The 18,236-nt window shown below is 37.4% G+C and overlaps 1 protein-coding gene across 2 annotated transcripts in view; it reads left to right on the top strand.

The window, feature by feature from the left end:
- pald1a (phosphatase domain containing paladin 1a) overlaps window positions 1–17,678 on the top strand; it is a 65,436-nt gene extending 47,758 nt beyond the window's left edge. For both annotated transcript variants that reach the window (XM_066692895.1, XM_066692894.1), the window contains exons 19-20: window positions 8,422–8,577; window positions 13,608–17,678. In XM_066692895.1, the coding sequence (XP_066548992.1) occupies window positions 8,422–8,577; window positions 13,608–13,757 (306 nt within the window). In that variant the 3' untranslated portion in view covers window positions 13,758–17,678. The remainder of the gene's footprint in view (window positions 1–8,421; window positions 8,578–13,607) is intronic.
- Window positions 17,679–18,236: the final 558 nt, after the last annotated feature.

Genomic DNA, 18,236 nt, shown 5'->3' with positions numbered 1-18,236 from the left:
TTACTGAAAACAATGTTTGTCATTACATCATTGCCAAGTAACACTGTATAGACCAATTCCCTTTATTGTAATTGTATTTGAAGTTATTATGTTTGTCAATACTTTTGTTAGTGTTCTACCTGTATATTAGAGTTAGAAAGCTATTCTGAAGCACTTTATACTCTCGGCCTGCACTTACTGTCTAACAGGCGTATAGGCGAATTTCAACATCATGTAACCATAGCAGCTAGACGTGTTTTCCATCTGTCATTTATTAAACCATGCGCAAAGCAAAACACCTTGCCACTTGCATTTTGCAGTCAATGTTAAAATCAGTTGTCACTTAATATGTTTTGAGAAGCAGGAGCAAAACTGGCACAGGTGACTATCCTCTTCCACCTGTTAAAAGGCAAATTCCTATTTTCAGCTTTTTTCCAATTAGTGTTTCAAAATACACTGTTTTACAAAAAAAACAAATTCTATCAGGTTACTGCCACAGAAAGTGCGATGATTCTTATTATTTAGGATAAATCCTCTAATGTTTTACTGTAAATGACTTGAGTATTTGAAATTTACTTAGGATATGGACTTAGTATTAGTACTTAGGATGTCTGCTATAAAGAAAATGTATACATATATTAAATGATTTGTTAATACATAATTCAGTGTCAGGGACTTGTTTATAATATATTTATTTGGCACCATTTGCATTCCTTGACCTAAAGGATTACTGTATTTTCCCTCATTGCTTGCTTGCTCGTATAATAAAAGCCAGTCAGACTTCCTTGGGTTTTTGCAACAATGGAATGTGTTCTAGTTTTGGCAAAGTTCCATTTCACACAGTGTCCAGCTGTTCTTACAACATCTATCATTATCATTCAAAGGGCTGTTGAGTTATGGGTTTCACCTTTGACAGAGAACAAGGCCTGGGCACTAAGGGCATTGCCCTGAGAGGCCTAGACTTATTAAGAGGCTGCGATTAGGTTGGTTCCCAGTCTCTTAGGTTCATATCAAGAGTTGACAATCACCTGTTCTTAATTTTTTTTTTTTTATAGAAAAGTCATGACTTAATTTTTTGTCATACTGAAATATTAACAAAATAGGTTTGTTTATTTATTGATTTGAGAAGGCAGAACTTGTTATATTTAGGTCTAACGATCAGTATCTCAAATTTACAGCTTTTTCAATATTCACTTTGAGAATTATTTTTGATATTGGCGGGTTTGTAGCTACATAGGAAAATAAATCCAAACTTAATCTTGCATTAAGGAAATACTGGTGCAAGATCACACATTTAATTTTGGACACAGTAAGTTTATTTTGAAATTCTACAAATGAAACCTTTATTTTCTTCTGGGTTTGGATCAGCTCGTTCCTGAAATATTTCACCACCTCAGCACCCATATCTTTAAATCCTTTTTTCCCCACAATTACTTCACAGTACTCCCTTTGCTGAGTTTTGTTTTGTTTCAGCCTTAATGAAACTGAGGGTTATTTGAACAATGTTTACTGTGGATTTTAAGCATCACAAGTAATTGTTCATATAAATGACCAAATCTGTCTTTGCAACATTTATGTTCATTTACATGCTGAAAATAACTTTTACTTTTTCTGGTATATTTTGAGAATCAAATTGCATATGGCTAATTGAACCAAAACACTATGTGGATTTACTTTGAAATCTTCTGTTTGAAAGGGGATTATAGTCTGGTAATTTCCAAATCTGGTAGAAGCCGCCCGAGTGGCTATGTCTAGCTGTTGGGTTTACAGTCGGCTGTTACAGCTGGGAGAAATGACAGCTCATAAAAGAAGCCCTACAGACTCATCCTTCACACGCCATGGATGTTTCCACGTTGTTTTGGGTTTCCTTGACATCGTTTGTGTGACATGATAAATTAAATTAATGGTTTGCTCATGTTCTGTAACTGTGGGTAGATGTGGGGTGGGCAGGAGCAGGAGTTACTGGGAAACCTTCACCATGTAAAGTGGTTTTATACAACCTTTCATTCGGAATTAACTCGCCCCCAAATTCTTCTTGAATTATAGGTGTATAGTTTCAGACGGGCTGCTGTGGGGGCTTCGTGGTAGAGTGCCTGCTCCTCGGCTGGGAGGCTGGGGTTCGGATCTCGACTTGTCAAACCAAAAACCAAGTGGGACTTGTGGGGCTCCCAAGTGGCTCAACTGGTCAAGCCTCTGCTCACAGTGTGTGTTGAGCCCCATATTCAAGTTGTTGCTGGTCGAAATCTGGCCGTGAGTTGGAGCACAGTTGGCCGAGCACTGCCGGCGTTTCCAGTGATCTCCATGAGAGGAGCCTCAGTCCATGCTAGAACTCCTGTGGACTAACAGTGTGAGATTAAGAGGTTGGCTTGACCGCACATGGTTTGGAGGATATGCGTAAGCCTCTACATCTATCCCACTTAGTACAGAAGTCACAGCATTGAGTCTGGTTGATGTAACAATTGGCAACTCCAAACTGGGAGGCTGTAAATTGAGTATAAGTGCCAACCATTAGTTTCAGTTAGCAAATTTTCTTCACAGGAAATGGAATAAATCTTAGACCTGTGTGAGCATTTTTTTCCAGTGTTTTTAGTAATCTATTAAGTAACTTGATCATGCAGCATTATTGAGCATCTTTGAAATGAAACCAGGACATTTAGATTACACAAAAATGTTGAGGTCTAGTTTGAGGTAGGAAGTCCGTTATACTTGAGTGTTTTGTACGTGTGTGTATAATCTTAGAGCTATGTCAGGGGAAAGCCCTCTTAGTGTTATACACTATGAAAGGGAGATCCAGCACATAATAACTCACTCTGAATAAACTGCACTTTATGTAAGGAGTTCTGATCTCCCACAGCCAAAATCAACATAGTGCTGTTTGCTGTAATACTGTCTCCCTGGTTATTGTGTTTGTCAGCTGTAAACGACCACTATGGGGAGGTATCCCTGGGCTCTGTGGCCGAATGAATTGATTCTAGCCTTCCCTTTGTTTCCAAGAGGCAGAAGACAAATATAAAGGAACCTTAAGTGCTGTCAGTCTCTGTACATGTTCAACTTTTATGTAGATTTATTTAAGTTTCTAAAGCTGTAATTCAAGATCTCAGACCTCTATCCCCAGACACATTGACGTAATATGGGGGAGGGGATTAATAAACATGAATGCTAATCTTATAACACAGCTTCTGCATTTAGATTGTGTAAGTGGTATGAAGAGCTGAAGACTTTGCCACCATTTCCATTCATTGTCATGCAGACAGCATGCTGATTACATTGGCTCTGGTAGACTGCTGATGCTACAACCCACCCCGAATCCCCCTTTCCTGCATGCAGCTGTAAGACAGACCTTGCCACTAAAAACATTTTACAGCATATATGCGTCTGACTTGGTGCCAGAGCAACCTCAAGGCCCGAGCAATCAAGGCTACACAAAAGTTCCTGACATTGACTCATGATCCAGAGGCAGCCTTGTCAGCAGATGCCACGCTGCCAGTGACCAGTTATTGAAAAGCGACACCGTTACCAGGGTTATGCAAGGGAATAAAACATCCCGGAGAATAAGATATTTCTCCGGTGATGTTAGACTAAAATTCCACCGGTGCAAGTTTGGAGTTGAACTGTATTTTTGTTACTTTACTGTACTTCACCTGGACAGTATCAAAGCTTGGGCAGAAAGGGTGCAGGAACATTTCATTACTTAATCAGTAAGGTTCACTGCAGAAATTTGCAGGGTTCTTTTCGCAAAAATGCTTCTGCTCTTTTTGATTTACATGTAAAAATATCCGCACTGAGGCTGTGTTTTGATTGAGGCAACATCTTGCGCCGTTTCCCTTTTCTGGAGGCAGCAGTTTAATACTCCAGTGTTTTAGCTCATTGACCCCTTACCTCCAGGGTTCACTGCCATCCGGGCTGGGATTCCTAGCCACAGGAGAGATGCTGAGAGTATCCTGTCTCCGCTGGGCCTCCGAGTAGGGGGTGTTTCTCCCAAGTTGCTGTGTGGACTGTTCTTGGGGAGAGGGACGGAAAGGGGTCTCCGTAGTTTACACGGTGACCGAGTGCTGAAGCAAATGTATCCTGGCAGGTGTGTATATGGGGAGGCCTAAAGCTCTGTATTCTTCCTGTAACTGAATAAATACAGAGTTTTTGGTTCCATACACACCTGCCAGGATACATGTCCCCTACTCTTTTAGGTTACGTGCCCCATATGATTTAATTATAATGTGTTTTTGAACAAGGGCTGCCTGATAAAGTAGGTTTCCTGACTATCAGTGCTCTTATCACTATTTTGGATGGTCTTGTGTGTACATAAATAAACAAGCAAATGCTTTCTACAATAAATGTAATATTTTGCATCTTACAAAATAATTAAGTTGCTGTTGTATAGTTTTGTAGTTTTCTTTGAACGGGTGGGTCAAAGTTTTGATTTAATCTCGGCCACCATCTTCACTGGAGTAAGCTAGTCTAAGGAATTATGTTTTTCATCCTCATGTGTCTGTATAGTGGATATATTAAGCTTTTTTTCTACAAAATGCAAACACACCTGTTGATTTTTTTTTTTGTAGTAGTTGAGTTTCTGCAACTGTGTGGAAGACAACATGTCAGAGGGAGTGTGCTGGCCTCAGCTAAGCCCATTATCTCTCTGTGGTGATGGGAGTGATTCCTTCCCACCCCACTAAACTTTATTTAAAAACCAAAAAAGCTGGATCTGGTCTGAATTTAGTTGGAACCAACATCCCAGCTTCCTGCTGGCCAGCCATGAACATCCCAACAAGAGACAGACTGCTAGACAGGTCTGTTCACTTGCTGCGGTAAATCAAGGGCAACAGTGAACAGATGTCAGTTCCTGCCACCTAATTTTTTGACTTACACCCTTGGGAGAAGGGTAATTCTTTCTTTCATGCAAATTATCAAAATTAAATGAAATGGAGCCAGAGTGCTGAAATGTTAAGGAATGCAGAAAAATAAATGAATACCTTTGTGTTTGGTTACTGGTTACCTTTGAGGCCAATAGCTTAATTGCTTTCATTCCTAGAAAAAGTGGCTCTGCATTGCCTTCATTTTAGGGAAGAATAAAACTTCCCAAAACAAATTTTGAAAAAGAAAAGATTTTGCAATGACCACAATTTGAGCAAATTGAAGTCATTTGTTTTCGACTCTTAAGATATAAACTGGATGCAGATTAAAACTGGGTGACATACTTGGCTTGTGCTTGGTGGGATGGTGCCATGTACTCAAAAGTAAAATGTAAAACGTTTGTGATGGTATTTGGTTCAGATTCTACCAATTTGGTAATTTGGGATTTAACCATAAAGATTTGCGACAATTATGGGTACTCAGACATGTTTTCTATGGCCTGTCTCCATAAAGCTCACAGCCCTTCATATGTCCTATTTGATTAGATGATAACACAAAGTGGGCATTCCTCTGCAATACAGCCATCTAGCTCAATATCTATGGATCATGCTAGACCTATGGGTGTGTAGTCAAAAACATTGTAGCAAATTGAATATAATCTCCTACTGCACAAACCTGCACTTCACTTTCCCTTCTTGTACCCAAGACACAGTTTCTGTGGGCTATGTTATAATTATAAACTGAATGCATTAAGCCACATCCAACAGAAATATGCAGTGCTGAATTTAAAATTGGCATTGTTGTTGGCATGTTTGTTTTTAGTTGATCTGGCAGGAAGAAGTATGATTAAATAAATCATCTGTTCTAAATATAATGTTAAAACCAAGCTCTTTTGCCATGAGAGACAATCAAGGCCTTATAGGTTATTTTGCCCTATGAAGTTAGTTTTAACCATCCCTTGGAGTATCTGAAGTCAAGCTCCTTTACTGCAGCCATATCAATACCCAGTTTGTTCACTGATTTGGCTTAGCTGTTCGCATGCTTAAGGAAACCATTTTCCAGCTGTTGGGTGTCCTTTGGGAATAGACTTGCCTTGAGCTGTAAATACAGACTAATTTAACCTTGTGTGTCCGGACCCAAAAATGAGACAGATCTGCACTAGGTATTAAAGTCAACCCCCTTTTAAAAAGATTTTCCAACTTAATAGAGCTATACAGCTTTGAAATACATCTGTTGCTTTAACCCTTGACTGGTTTGGGAAAATTCACAAAACCTAAGTTTATTTCAAAGGACAATGTGACTTTTTGCAATTATACTGATACATACAGAAACACACAGTTCTCAATGGTTGGGAGCTAGACATCTTAAAAGACAGAATGCTTCCTGATTTCAGTCTAGGAAAACAGGAACTGGAAACGACGCTGTTTTCCTTGGGGAAGGCAAACGTATTTTGTCTGTCTGCTTCCTGACAACTTATGGAGATACCGGAGTACTCTTGGTCTCGCCAGTTCACAAAGCAGATGAGATTACCATGGTAGATTTAAATTGTGATTATGGGAATATCAAAGTTTTCAGAAAGTAATTAAAAGAAACTAATTTGATTTATAACCTGTCATGACAAACCCATTCATAATTCAAGGCCGTTGGTAAATTAATAATTTGTTTTTCTAGTACATAATTTTTCTTTTTATGGACGAAGGACGCTCTTATAAAACAACACCTGATACTGCCTCAACTTTGAAGTCTTTATTTATTGTTATATATTTATTCTGTTAATTTCTGTTAACTTTGATTTCATAATAGTAACATTTGTATTATATTAGTCATATTACTACTACTTTTGTTTTATTTTAAGTAGAATAATAAATCCATTGATCTTATACCATTTGCTAACTTCTGAAAGTATTTTGTTCTGTAGAATTAAAATGTAATTTTTCAGTTCATCATCCATATCTTTTATTTTTTGCTTTCCTGGACAGTTTCAGGAGCTGCACAGTTTTTCGTACAGCTAGATAAGGGTAAATTATGGGGTATTTCGACTTTTTCCTAACTTCAGCTAAGCTCCATAATCATGAATATGACATTTAATATGTCTTTAACATACTAAAGACTTTGTTGACAGTTCCTAATAAATGCTGACAAATGTGAAATTTTCCAGCACCGTTTGCAGACATGTAGGCTCCAGAGTTTTTAGAACTGTACAATTAATGACAGTTATAGTTTCCAGTTGGGTTTTTTGTATGTTGTTCCTTAATAAAATACACCAGCCCTCTTCAAATCTGACAGAATCAGTGAGGACATTTTTAGTGTCATTCAATAATTTCATGTATTATTTCCCCCTTGTATACCACCCACAGTAAGGCCTTGATGGCAATATAAATGGAAAAAGAAACAAGTATGAAGCTGTATTTCTCACAGGCCCTCTCTCTACTTTGTGTAGTTTTGTAGCTCTGTGATTTACTGTTGTGGTTTTACTGTGCCCTGTAACTGCTTAGCTCTTCCAAACTACGGAAGGTCATGTTTAAGTTTCACAGACATAAAACGTTTTACAAACCAGCCTTATATGAGATTTTATATATAATATATGTGTGTGTGTAATATATATATATATATATATATATATATATATGTATGTATGTATATATATGTATTTATGTATATGTATATGTATGTGTATGTATGTGTATATATATAATATGTGTGTATATATATATTTATGTATGTATTTATGTATATGTGTGTGTGTGTGTATATATGTTTTACAGCTGTCACATATATAAATCCTTTCTGCTTTGTATTGCTTGTCAAAATGAGCTCTGAAAGTGATTTCCATGTTAAATGTCAAAGATGCTCCTGAATTGAGAATAGGGGACAGTAAAAACTAGTCCATCTTATACATATAAGTTGTTACAACACTACAGGACTATTGGGGGTCCCAGGGTTTTGGACTAAAGGTCTATTTTCCCTTACAGTTGCTGTTCACAGAAGGCTATAGCCTTACCTGTTTTGTTAATCTGTTTTACAAGGCCTCTGTACTGTACACATTCCTTAAACTAAAATACTGTAAATTAAGTTTAAAAAAATGGAAATCTAACTACCTTCAGAAGAATAGAGGCTTTTATTTAAGTTTGGATGGTACCTTGTTTAATTTGGGAGAAATAGTACAGTGGGAAAAGCCTTGATGCAGTGCCTTTCCTGATTCTTTGTTTTCTTCAGTTAAGTAGTATAGCCTTTTAAGATTAACCAGTCTCACAATCTTTTTTTTTTTTTTTTTGATTAAGCTTACATTTGGAATGCCTGGCTCCATGTGTAGAGCTCATTTACAAAGTCACTTGCACATATGGGCTGGCCAAAGAAAAAAACCCAAACATATTTGTACATCTCAGAAATTGTTGTCTTCTACTTCAATATTAAACTAACAAGAAACATATGGTCAGAGTAATGTTCAAGACCGCTACCATCTCAAAATAGACAAGTTATGATGATATATGTGTATTATGACATTTGAAACATCTGCTGCGAAGAAGCAGAAGTGACTTTTTTTTTTAATCCAGCTGCATATTAAAGTCAATAAAGTTGCTGTTTCTCTTTCAGATTAAGACGGCCAAGTGTGAGAAAGAAATGCAGCTGTTACTGCTGAAGAGTCTGCAGTACCTTGAGCGCTACATTTACCTCATTCTCTTCAACACCTATCTACACCTGGAGAAGAAAGACTCCTGGCAGAGACCGTTCAGTGTCTGGATGTATGAGGTGAGTGTTCCCAGTGTATGTATGCATGTAGTGAACATCATCATCAATGGCATCCATCGTCATTCCTCTGATGGATGGATCTCCTCATGACTGCCAGAGGTGGTGGTGATGGTTCTAGCTCCCAAATAAGGCCTAATGGTTGCCTCCCCTCCAGGCAGTATAATTATATTATACAGCAGCAAGAAGATCATTACATTTTTAGGTGCTGTTAGCTGTGGTATTCCCTCTAGTGGGGGACCCTGTTGGGGGTGCCTTATCAGCCCTCTGGGGTGGGGGTGCCTCTTAGGCCTCCAGTTTAGGGGACAGGGGAACATTCGTAAGGGAAGATAAGTGGCACTGTGCTAAAAGAAAGTGGGAGGGGGGAAGTAAATGCACCTGTTTCTATCTGGCCAACCGACTGGCCACAGGGCAATTCTGCCAGAAGGGCCTGACCATTTTTTAGTTTGGTGGGCCGCTCGACTCCCGTGTGGGACGGTTGTCTGGTGTGGATTTCCGGACTGCAATTCACCGGCACCCCCCCACCCCCCCCGGACCGCCCTTCACCAGCAGCTGTCCCCCCCAAGTCCACGGCCGTTTTTTGGTCCCAGTCCACCCCTGCTGGCCAACGTGTGAGGCTGGAGTGTGAGAAAGGAATGGATGTGTACTAGAACATTTGTTAACATATGAAGTCATTAAATTGCATCAGGCTGCAAGAATGTTCACCAGGGTCAGGGAACAGGAAGGACCAAACAAATCATATCAGTTTCTCAAAGAAATCATTTGTAGAAGGTGCAGAAAATAAAATGTTAAAGAAACAACAATGAGAAAATAGATGATTGCATTAATTTGACTAAATGTTCTTATTTGTAATGTAATGCATTTGTTTCAATTCTTGAATCGGATTAGGGAGTATTCATTATTTATACTTCATGTATATCTGATGAAGCACAGCTGTAGAAGAGAGTGAAATTCTCTTTATAATCTGCATTGCCATCTTGAAGAGAACAAAGAACTGTCTACATTTTCAAACAAACTGATATCTATGGAGAAAACCAAATGGACATTGGTTTCACCTACATTCATACATTTAGTTATTTTAAAATCAACAGCTGTCAAAAGTGAAGATTTGGAAATTGCACCAGTTATGCTGGTGGGTTGGGGGTTATTTGTACTTTCCAGTTTGTCTGCGCTGTGAACCGTAACAGAGGTTTCGATAGGATTTTTCTCCTGGAATTTACAAGCTTATTCTAGGCCCATTGTCAATGGGTGCTGGGACCTCTGTTTATATTGGTGCATTAACTGTTTGGCATGGTTTGGCCAGCTGTGCTCATACAGTAAAGCATGGAATTTATGTGCATTCCTAACAAATTACTGACAGTCCGCTATGTCCCCTATCTGGAATATTTGTCCGCATTCGACATTATAAAATAGAAAGGCGCAGTTCCCACAAGGTCGTAGGCATTATAAACCTCCGTTATAGCAGTTCTCAGTGTCCTAATGTATTGAATGGCATTGTGCAGTGAAATTCGCATGCAGTTATTAAAGGGACAGCTTTCCTCATGTTAAACTCTTCATTATTTATTGTGTATCTGAAATTAATGAACTTTTGAAAGTTAAATCAAGATATATATATTTTAATTTAACAGTTATGATTAACATTATTATTGTGATTATTACGTAACATGTAACAGAATGCCTTCATCCACGGTGACTTTACCTATTTTTACAGACCACTAATATACAATGTTGCACATTCCTAGGTTAACAATATGTATATATACAATTAATCTATATGGATGTGTTTTAAACAGGAGTTGAAAGGTGCTTAGACACTGCAGTCCTCCTGCTCACTGGAAGCTCATTCATATATCAGGGGAAGATGTGTGGTCATGGGTCATGCGTAGGTTTTTGGGTTGAGGAGGAAGGGGTGAAGGTAGTGGAGCCAAGAGGAATGGAGATCGTAAAAGTCAGTCGAAGGAGAGGAAGAAGGAGAGTAGAGGAGGTCAGAATTACTTACTTACTGTTCAGTCAACTGGAAAATATAGTCTTTGCATTGCTTAATTTCTTCATTCAGTCGATTCAGCAACATTGTCGCAGTGATGCTCTCCTGGAGGCTGTGTTGGTTTGAGTGAGCTGTACTTGTGGGCAATGAATAATAATCATAATATTGCACTTTAATCCCAGCTACTACATGAAGTGCTCTGATCCATGTGCTGTTCCATTATTCCAGGAACAATCACAACAGGCCTGCAGCAAGGATCATTAACCTAACGGGAGAGACAAAAGCGCAGGATAATTTGGGAGACCTCATAGCCCTGGGTTTAATAGGGGCTTAATCTCCCTGCCTGACAATGTTTTAAATAGCCACATCATAGGACGGGGGGATTAAATGTCACTGTGCCTAATGAAAACGCTCTAGTCTTCAGAAGTCTGTTAACATTGTCATTACCAGTTAGTCTTTTTATGACAACTGTCATTTTGATAGTTATGGAATTGATTAAATATAATTTCTAAATACGGTCTATGTAAGTTAGTTAAAAACATGTATAAATTAATGGGAGACTGAAGAGGAATCTTTTTTCCATGTATGCTACAGTAGTACCCATTCTTTCTCTATACCTTGGTACCTCTGTGGTATGTAGGGCCTTCTCCGATGGTGCACTGTGGGAAAGATTCCCCCTCTCCGTTTCCATTGGAGCTGTTAATGTGTATTGGCAAGAGTGATCTTCTCAAAATGAGATGAAAGAAACATCTGCCAGCTCCACTCATAATCAGACGTGCTAGGTTCGAAGTACAGAGAAGTTCAGGCAACGCACTGTTTCACAGGATAAGAACGCTCGTTGGCTGTGTCTTAATTCGCTGTACTCAGACACCAAAATCTGAGAGAAAAATCTAGGTGAGCAACTGTTGGGTCAGGAAGGGCACACCTCAACTGTTAAAATACCCAAAGTTGTTTTTGCTCATTTCCACTAAGATGCTCAAAAAATTACAGAGGGGGAAGAATCGTGTTCCAGTATAGAAAAACAAGGGTGTATGTCATAGATAAACTGGTAATGGGAATCAACTCAATCTGATAACAAAATTTAGTTTTGTCTGTGCCAAAGGAAAGATCCGAATGTGTGTCTGATAGTCCTTTTGTTGTTGCCATATTTAGTTTTCACCCTCTTTTGCAACCAAAATCGAGTTAATATTAATTTCCAGATTTTTGTTATACTGTCTCTGTCAACATTTTTCACATACCAGTTAAGCACTGTAGCAGATACTTTCAAATATCTTAACTGTTATCGAGGTCGTTTCTTTTAAGTGTCCATGTGGCTACCAGACCTGTGGCAGCTTGTCTTTCATAACGCCATGTTTTCATTTAAACGCTGCCAGTTAAGCAATGAAACGTTTAATACCAGTGAAAGACACCGTTGGAACTCCACTGTAAACAGAATATAGACAATTAGACGGCCCCAAATCCCGATAAATCTGTGATACAAATTAGCGGCTTCAGAGTTACTGTTTTTGTATGATGTGCACACATGGTCATTTAAATCACCGGGGCTTTACATGACATTTAGTGGAGCTGGGAGGCTTGGAAGTTTTTAAAAATTCAGATACATTTTTCACTAAATAGCGGAGACTGTGATAGAGAGAGATTGCAAAAGTGAGTCTGCTACCACTGGAACACCATTACCCATTCGATCCACCCCTCAAAGTATAAACACGTGCTAGTGAGTGCAGAGACAAATTAAGCTTTGTGTTTTACATTGTCCAAGTATTCACATATATCTTCTTTCTATCCTTACTTTGTTTTAGGCATCTGCTACGACTTTCCGTAATATCATGAAATTTAATTTACTTACGTGCTTAAATAGAGACACTCATTCTAGAAATGATGGTGTGTATTTTTGCCAAGGCGTCCAGTCCCTGCTGAGTGTAAATAATAGGCGGTGTAAATGAAGCAAGCTGGGTCCACTTTAATTATGTATTTACCCTATTTTGTCTGCCTGAATTCAGGAAGTTGGTATAGGAATGTGTTGTTGTTCTTCAGTAACCAGATGTCATCTATACGAACCAGTGCTGTAAACATTGCAGATCCATAAAGATTTTAGGAATTACCTTCCAGCTCTTGTTTAAGTACTGGTAAGAATTTCCATCAGAAGACCGCACAGAGACCATAATGGCTTCTCAGAGGTATTGTGACCTAACTGAGTGCTGGCAACTTTAGTCAGTCATATATATATATAAAAATAAATAAAAAATCTGCCACTGAATTCACAGAAACATTTTGTGGTTTATTGTTTGTCCTAGTTCAGAGTGTCAGTTTCTAAATTAAAACTATTTCTGTTGTTGGCTGAAAGTGAATAACTAATTGGCTTGTTGTTCTCAGATAGGGTTATAATTACCAGCGTTTACGCAGTGTTTCCTCGGCTCCCACAACCACTGCTCTTAAACCTTTCTATCCAGAGTTTCCTCTCAATCTGATTTCATGGAATTCCAACCATGATTATCAGGAAGAACGGCGTAGCCTGGAGAAACCTAGGAAATACACTCATAGCTCTCCTGCGGCATGACACCGAAATGAGCATTCCTCTCATTTCTGTGTGGGTTACACGCACGCACGCACACACACACAACAAACACAGACACACACACACACGGTGCATACCACACGTGATTCATAACAATGAACTAGGATCTGCACATCTGCTCCAAATGTATTTAAAATTTAGTTTCAGGGCAAGCATTAATTGAAAGAGAAGCTAAGATTAACTTCTGACTTTTATATGCCTATTATGTCAAACTGGGCTTTGCTCCTGTATCATCCTGAACTCCAGCCTGACACATGGGTTCTCGCTCAGTTTGGTTGATAGCCTACATTTTAAGGGGGATGGAAAATGTGTGTTTGCTTGAATATTTGAGCTTCACTTTTGATGTTTGCCCATCAACGAAAGTGACTTTTTAAAGGTAAGGAGGTGTGGGACAAATTTTCCAAAAGAGCACACTCTGGGTAATGTTCAGTTGACTTTTTTTGTAAGTGTGCTTCCTGTGTTTATGTCTTGTAGGTGGCTGCCAGGGCTGGTGTTTATGACATTCTCAACCAGCTGGGTTTCTCCGAGTTTGAAAACCCAAAGGACACACCACTTGCCCGTCTGCGCTGCCGCTGGCAACAGCAGAACGTCCACTCGCTTCCTTTCCGAGGGGAGTTCATTTGAGAGACAGTCACTGTGAACTGCACTGCCAAAAATATCTCGAGCTTCGCCTGGACCGCCTTACACACATACATTTTTAATGCCTTAAACAGATTTGTTTTCAAGAGTCCCAAACTCATGATCCTGCCTTTTACAACTATATATATATATATATATATATATATATGTATGTATGTATGTATAATTCTTATTTCAGTTTTTAAAAGCAAACATTTCTGGAGTAATATTGATTCATAGCGGTATAGCCAGTGAAAACAACATGCAATTCAGCTCTAAAGGATGTAATCTTTTGTTATAGGTTTTTTGATGTATGGTTAAAAAATAATACAGGGATGGAAAAAATAACTTGCTTTCTCTCTGTACTTTCAATAGTTCTCTCCGATTGTATGTCGTCTTTAAAATTAGCCATTAATCTCATGAAGAGGGAGCTGCTCTGGCACCACGCAGTGCTTGAAAAACTGTTGGGATACAGCGACTCACTGTGTCCACTGTCCCTTGTTTTGGTAAAGACTGCCACTACCAAAATAGGGAAGATATGTTTTTATTAGTTGAATGTGTTTTTTTTCTTAAATGTATTGCAATGCGTTTCATTTTAAAGGGGAGTTGACTTTGAAAATGGCTTTGCACACTGCATTGCCTTGATACTGCTGTGCAGAAGGACAATATCCTGTCAAGACGGACCTGGTTTACTCTGGATAATATTGAAGTCGCGGTTCATTATCATTCATCATTTTCTCCTCCTCATTGCACTCTAGTGACAATCCTCCACTGAGTGCCAGGAAACCTAACCCACTTTTATCTGGACTTCAATTGAATCAAAGGCATTTCCCATTATATCTCTCAAGGTTTCTAAATATTGTTTAGCCAAAGTCACTCATGAACAAGCCATTTAGTTGAAGATATTGGCTCCTTGTCACGATATAAACTCATACTTGGTTTTCTGGGCTCTGCACTGATGTGGTGTACATCAGTCCATCAGTCCAGGTAGGGGTTCTACTTGTAGGTGTAGAAATAACAGTACAATTACAGTTCCTAACGCTATAAATTGTACATGTATTTAGTTTTCTGTGTAATTTCAGACATATGTCCAATTACCACCTAACATTGACTACAACTATTAATATTGTTTGTATGCAAGTGAACTTGGTAGCCATCTTCTGTTTGGAAATAATATGAATTTATGAATAATTGGGAGGATGTGTTTAATAGTAAGGAAAATGTATTAACCCTTTTTGAAGAAAAATACAGAGAAGAAGCAGAATTCTAAGAAAAAGACACCAGAAAGATAAGTGCCCTTATTCCCAGCAACAAATTATAGCATCATCTTAGTCTTAAAATATGTTTAATCTATACTCAATGTCTGAGACTCTTCAATAAATGTTTGGAAAGATGCATTGCATGCATTGAGGAATTGCTGGGAAATCCCTTTGTAACTCTTTAATGTATAGACAATGACATTGAAAAGCTATTTTATAATTTTAGGAATGGTGTTATTTCTATTAATGAGTATTTCAGTATATGGTTTTCATATTTTTTACATAGTATTTATATTTTTTTTCTGTCATGTTCCTTAATTATTATTATTTTTTTAACAGTGGTAGATTCATTTTAGGACATGCAGCCTTTTTCTTGAGAATCAAATCACTTAGTGCTGGCTATCTGAATTCTGTATGATAGCACTGAGAAATTGATTGTTGGTAATAATGCAATAAACATATATGCACATGACTTTGATATAGTTTAGAAACGTCATCTCACTCCGATTAAGCCACGTTTGGTGAATGTGTATGGCATTAATTTAAAAATATATATGTTTCTGGCTACCAAGTCTGCTCTGCATTAGGAGTGTGATTAAGGTTTCAGAAAATAGTTGAATTCACAGTGAAAAAGCAGGAGGTGAAGTCTCTTTAATCCCCAGTAATGTAAGTAATGACTCATGACCATAAAGTACTAGATTTTTCTGTGATGTCATTGAATTTGCTTGTAGAAGAAAAAAAAACAAAAAACAGTTCAGTGAAACCTACGTTTGGAAATTGTTAAGGCAGCAAAAGTATAATGTATTTGCGTTCGTCGAATACAGTCAATGTTGTGAACATACTGAATGCAAAAGCAGAACATTGTCTACTTCTCAATTGTGACATGATTTGCCCTTCTTAAATACAATACCAAAATACATGTTTAAGCTACCAGTACTTTCCATATGCAAATTGGTATGATGCATTTAGTTTCCTTCAAGCTATACTGACCTGTTCTCTACTAGAACTATTAGTGTAGAAGTACTGTATATAAACACTGTAGTAATAAATTGTAAAATATATTAGTAAAAGATGTGGTTTGTTCCTCCCCTATACAACAAAATATGAAACTAGATTTGAGAAACTATATTTGTGTAAGTGAATAAGACACCATTATTGTAATTAAATAGAGTTTATAATCTTCATAATCGAGGTGTACTGATAAATAATACAAATAACAGCTACAAATGCATGTATTTAAACAAATTAAATTGACACAGACCAAATTAGAAATCCACTATTTATTTTGTTTGCCAGAAGCTTTTATATACCCATATCCCAATTTTAAGCTGTCATTAAGTATTGTTTTTTTAATATGCAAATATCAGGTGGGTCAAAGTTTGGAGTAGGTCAGTTTTCCAATCAGTGTTATGTGGCACATCGGTCTGTCTTCAACATCAAAAAATAGAAAAATATTACATTAAGCTAGAATATTCTCATTGTTTGTCTATATGACATAAAACTTATTTGTCAACAGCTATTTTCACACCATTCACTGCCATTGTGGATCTAAAATGCATTGACTGTGATAATGACATTTGACAGCATGTCACCTTATATTAAATTGTACTCAACAGTGAAATCCAATGGCGGATACGAGAATAGTGACGTCTGTAGTTTAATTTTACCTTTGCAGGAGAACAGTATGTACCAACATATAGGTTTCATTTTATGAAAATGTGTGGAGACAAAATATTTAAATAAACGTATAGAATGAACAAACAAGAAAGGATTGTGAAATACGAATTATCTGTGCTCTTTCACTCAAGAGCTAAGAATAATGATGGGAAATTGGAAAAGCAGTCCTATTGAAACTTGTATCAGCTAAAGGAATCCGATACTCATCCTATTTAAAAAAAGTCTGATAACTTATATCTTAATTTAAATGATAATTTACTCAGATTTTTTTTTATAAATTGTGTTTTTACTGACAGTATTTTGTTAGGTTTTTGTTTTTTGAGGGAACAAATTTAAACATTATGAATATCTGCATAAAAATGCTACATATATTTTTAGTTTCATTATGAAGTTATGCCATGTTTGTTTTATGCTTAATATTTTTTTCTTATCCCTAATCTGTAGGTCCGTGTGTGTATTAAGATCAGTCTGACTTGCTTAAAAAAAAATGTATAGGTATAAATATGAATGTCCATTTCAAATTGCACAAATACCACAGTGCTGCATTGTAGCTGACTTGTCCAGGATGTTAGAACCCTTTTCAATTTGTATTAGCATTATTTTAATACCATAATTTAATAAGTGTTATTCTGTAAATATGTCTGCTGTGATATTAAAATGCTTTTATAATTGCTGATTTGAAGTACAACATGACTCAATTAAAACATCTTCTATATTGATTTTCTCCCACTGAAATAAAATCTCTGAAAGGCGTAATCCTAACGTCCACTGCATGAAAATACGTTATAAAGCCTAAATACCAAATTGTTATCCCTTTTATCTATATGGCCATGTTCTGACCACACCCCCAAAATTACAGTGCCTTAAAGCTGTCTGTAATGTTTCTTTTTTAAGTTTATTCACAACTGCTAACCTTATTGCATTGTTTTTTTTTTCTATTGCCACATTTGTTTTGTAAAAAAATTAAAAATAAATAAACTGTTAAATGTAACATTGGTTTTGATCTTCTGAAGAGTCAATTAACGAAAAAATTCACCCACACCTTTTTTACAGGGACGAAACAATAACGCTATGTTCTAATACTGTTAGCTTCTGCTATGCTTTGAATGGAAAGCAACCATTGCAGCCTAAAGAGGTTTATAAAGCCCTGCGATGGAAAGGAATCAGATTACTGAAAAAAAGACAGGAGACAGGGACAGGATAAGCCTATTTCAGAACAATCTTGTGGGGAAAAAATCCGTCAGTGATACAGATGAGTTGTCAATTCTGTGGTCTTGTCTCTGACCGAATGTAGTGGTTGAATAATTCAAACATTGAGGACGTTTTTGCTCCCTTTGCGCTTCAACAAGACTTTCTGCTTTAGAGACACTAGGATCTGTAGGTACACTGGAGAACCTAACATTGGTATCAGGTCCTTATTACAAATGATGATGGAGATGCTGAGATGGTTTTGCCAAACAATATGGGAATAACTGAAAAACTAAAACCATTACCATATCATGACAGCTCATATGAACTGGAAATGTCTGTAGTGGATTGAGTAGTTATC

Source organism: Amia ocellicauda, chromosome 20 (assembly GCF_036373705.1).
Source record: "Amia ocellicauda isolate fAmiCal2 chromosome 20, fAmiCal2.hap1, whole genome shotgun sequence".
NCBI classification, from domain to species: Eukaryota; Metazoa; Chordata; class Actinopteri; order Amiiformes; family Amiidae; genus Amia; species Amia ocellicauda.
Note: the sequence above shows the minus strand (reverse complement) of the source record. Positions and strands in the feature narration are given on the sequence as shown.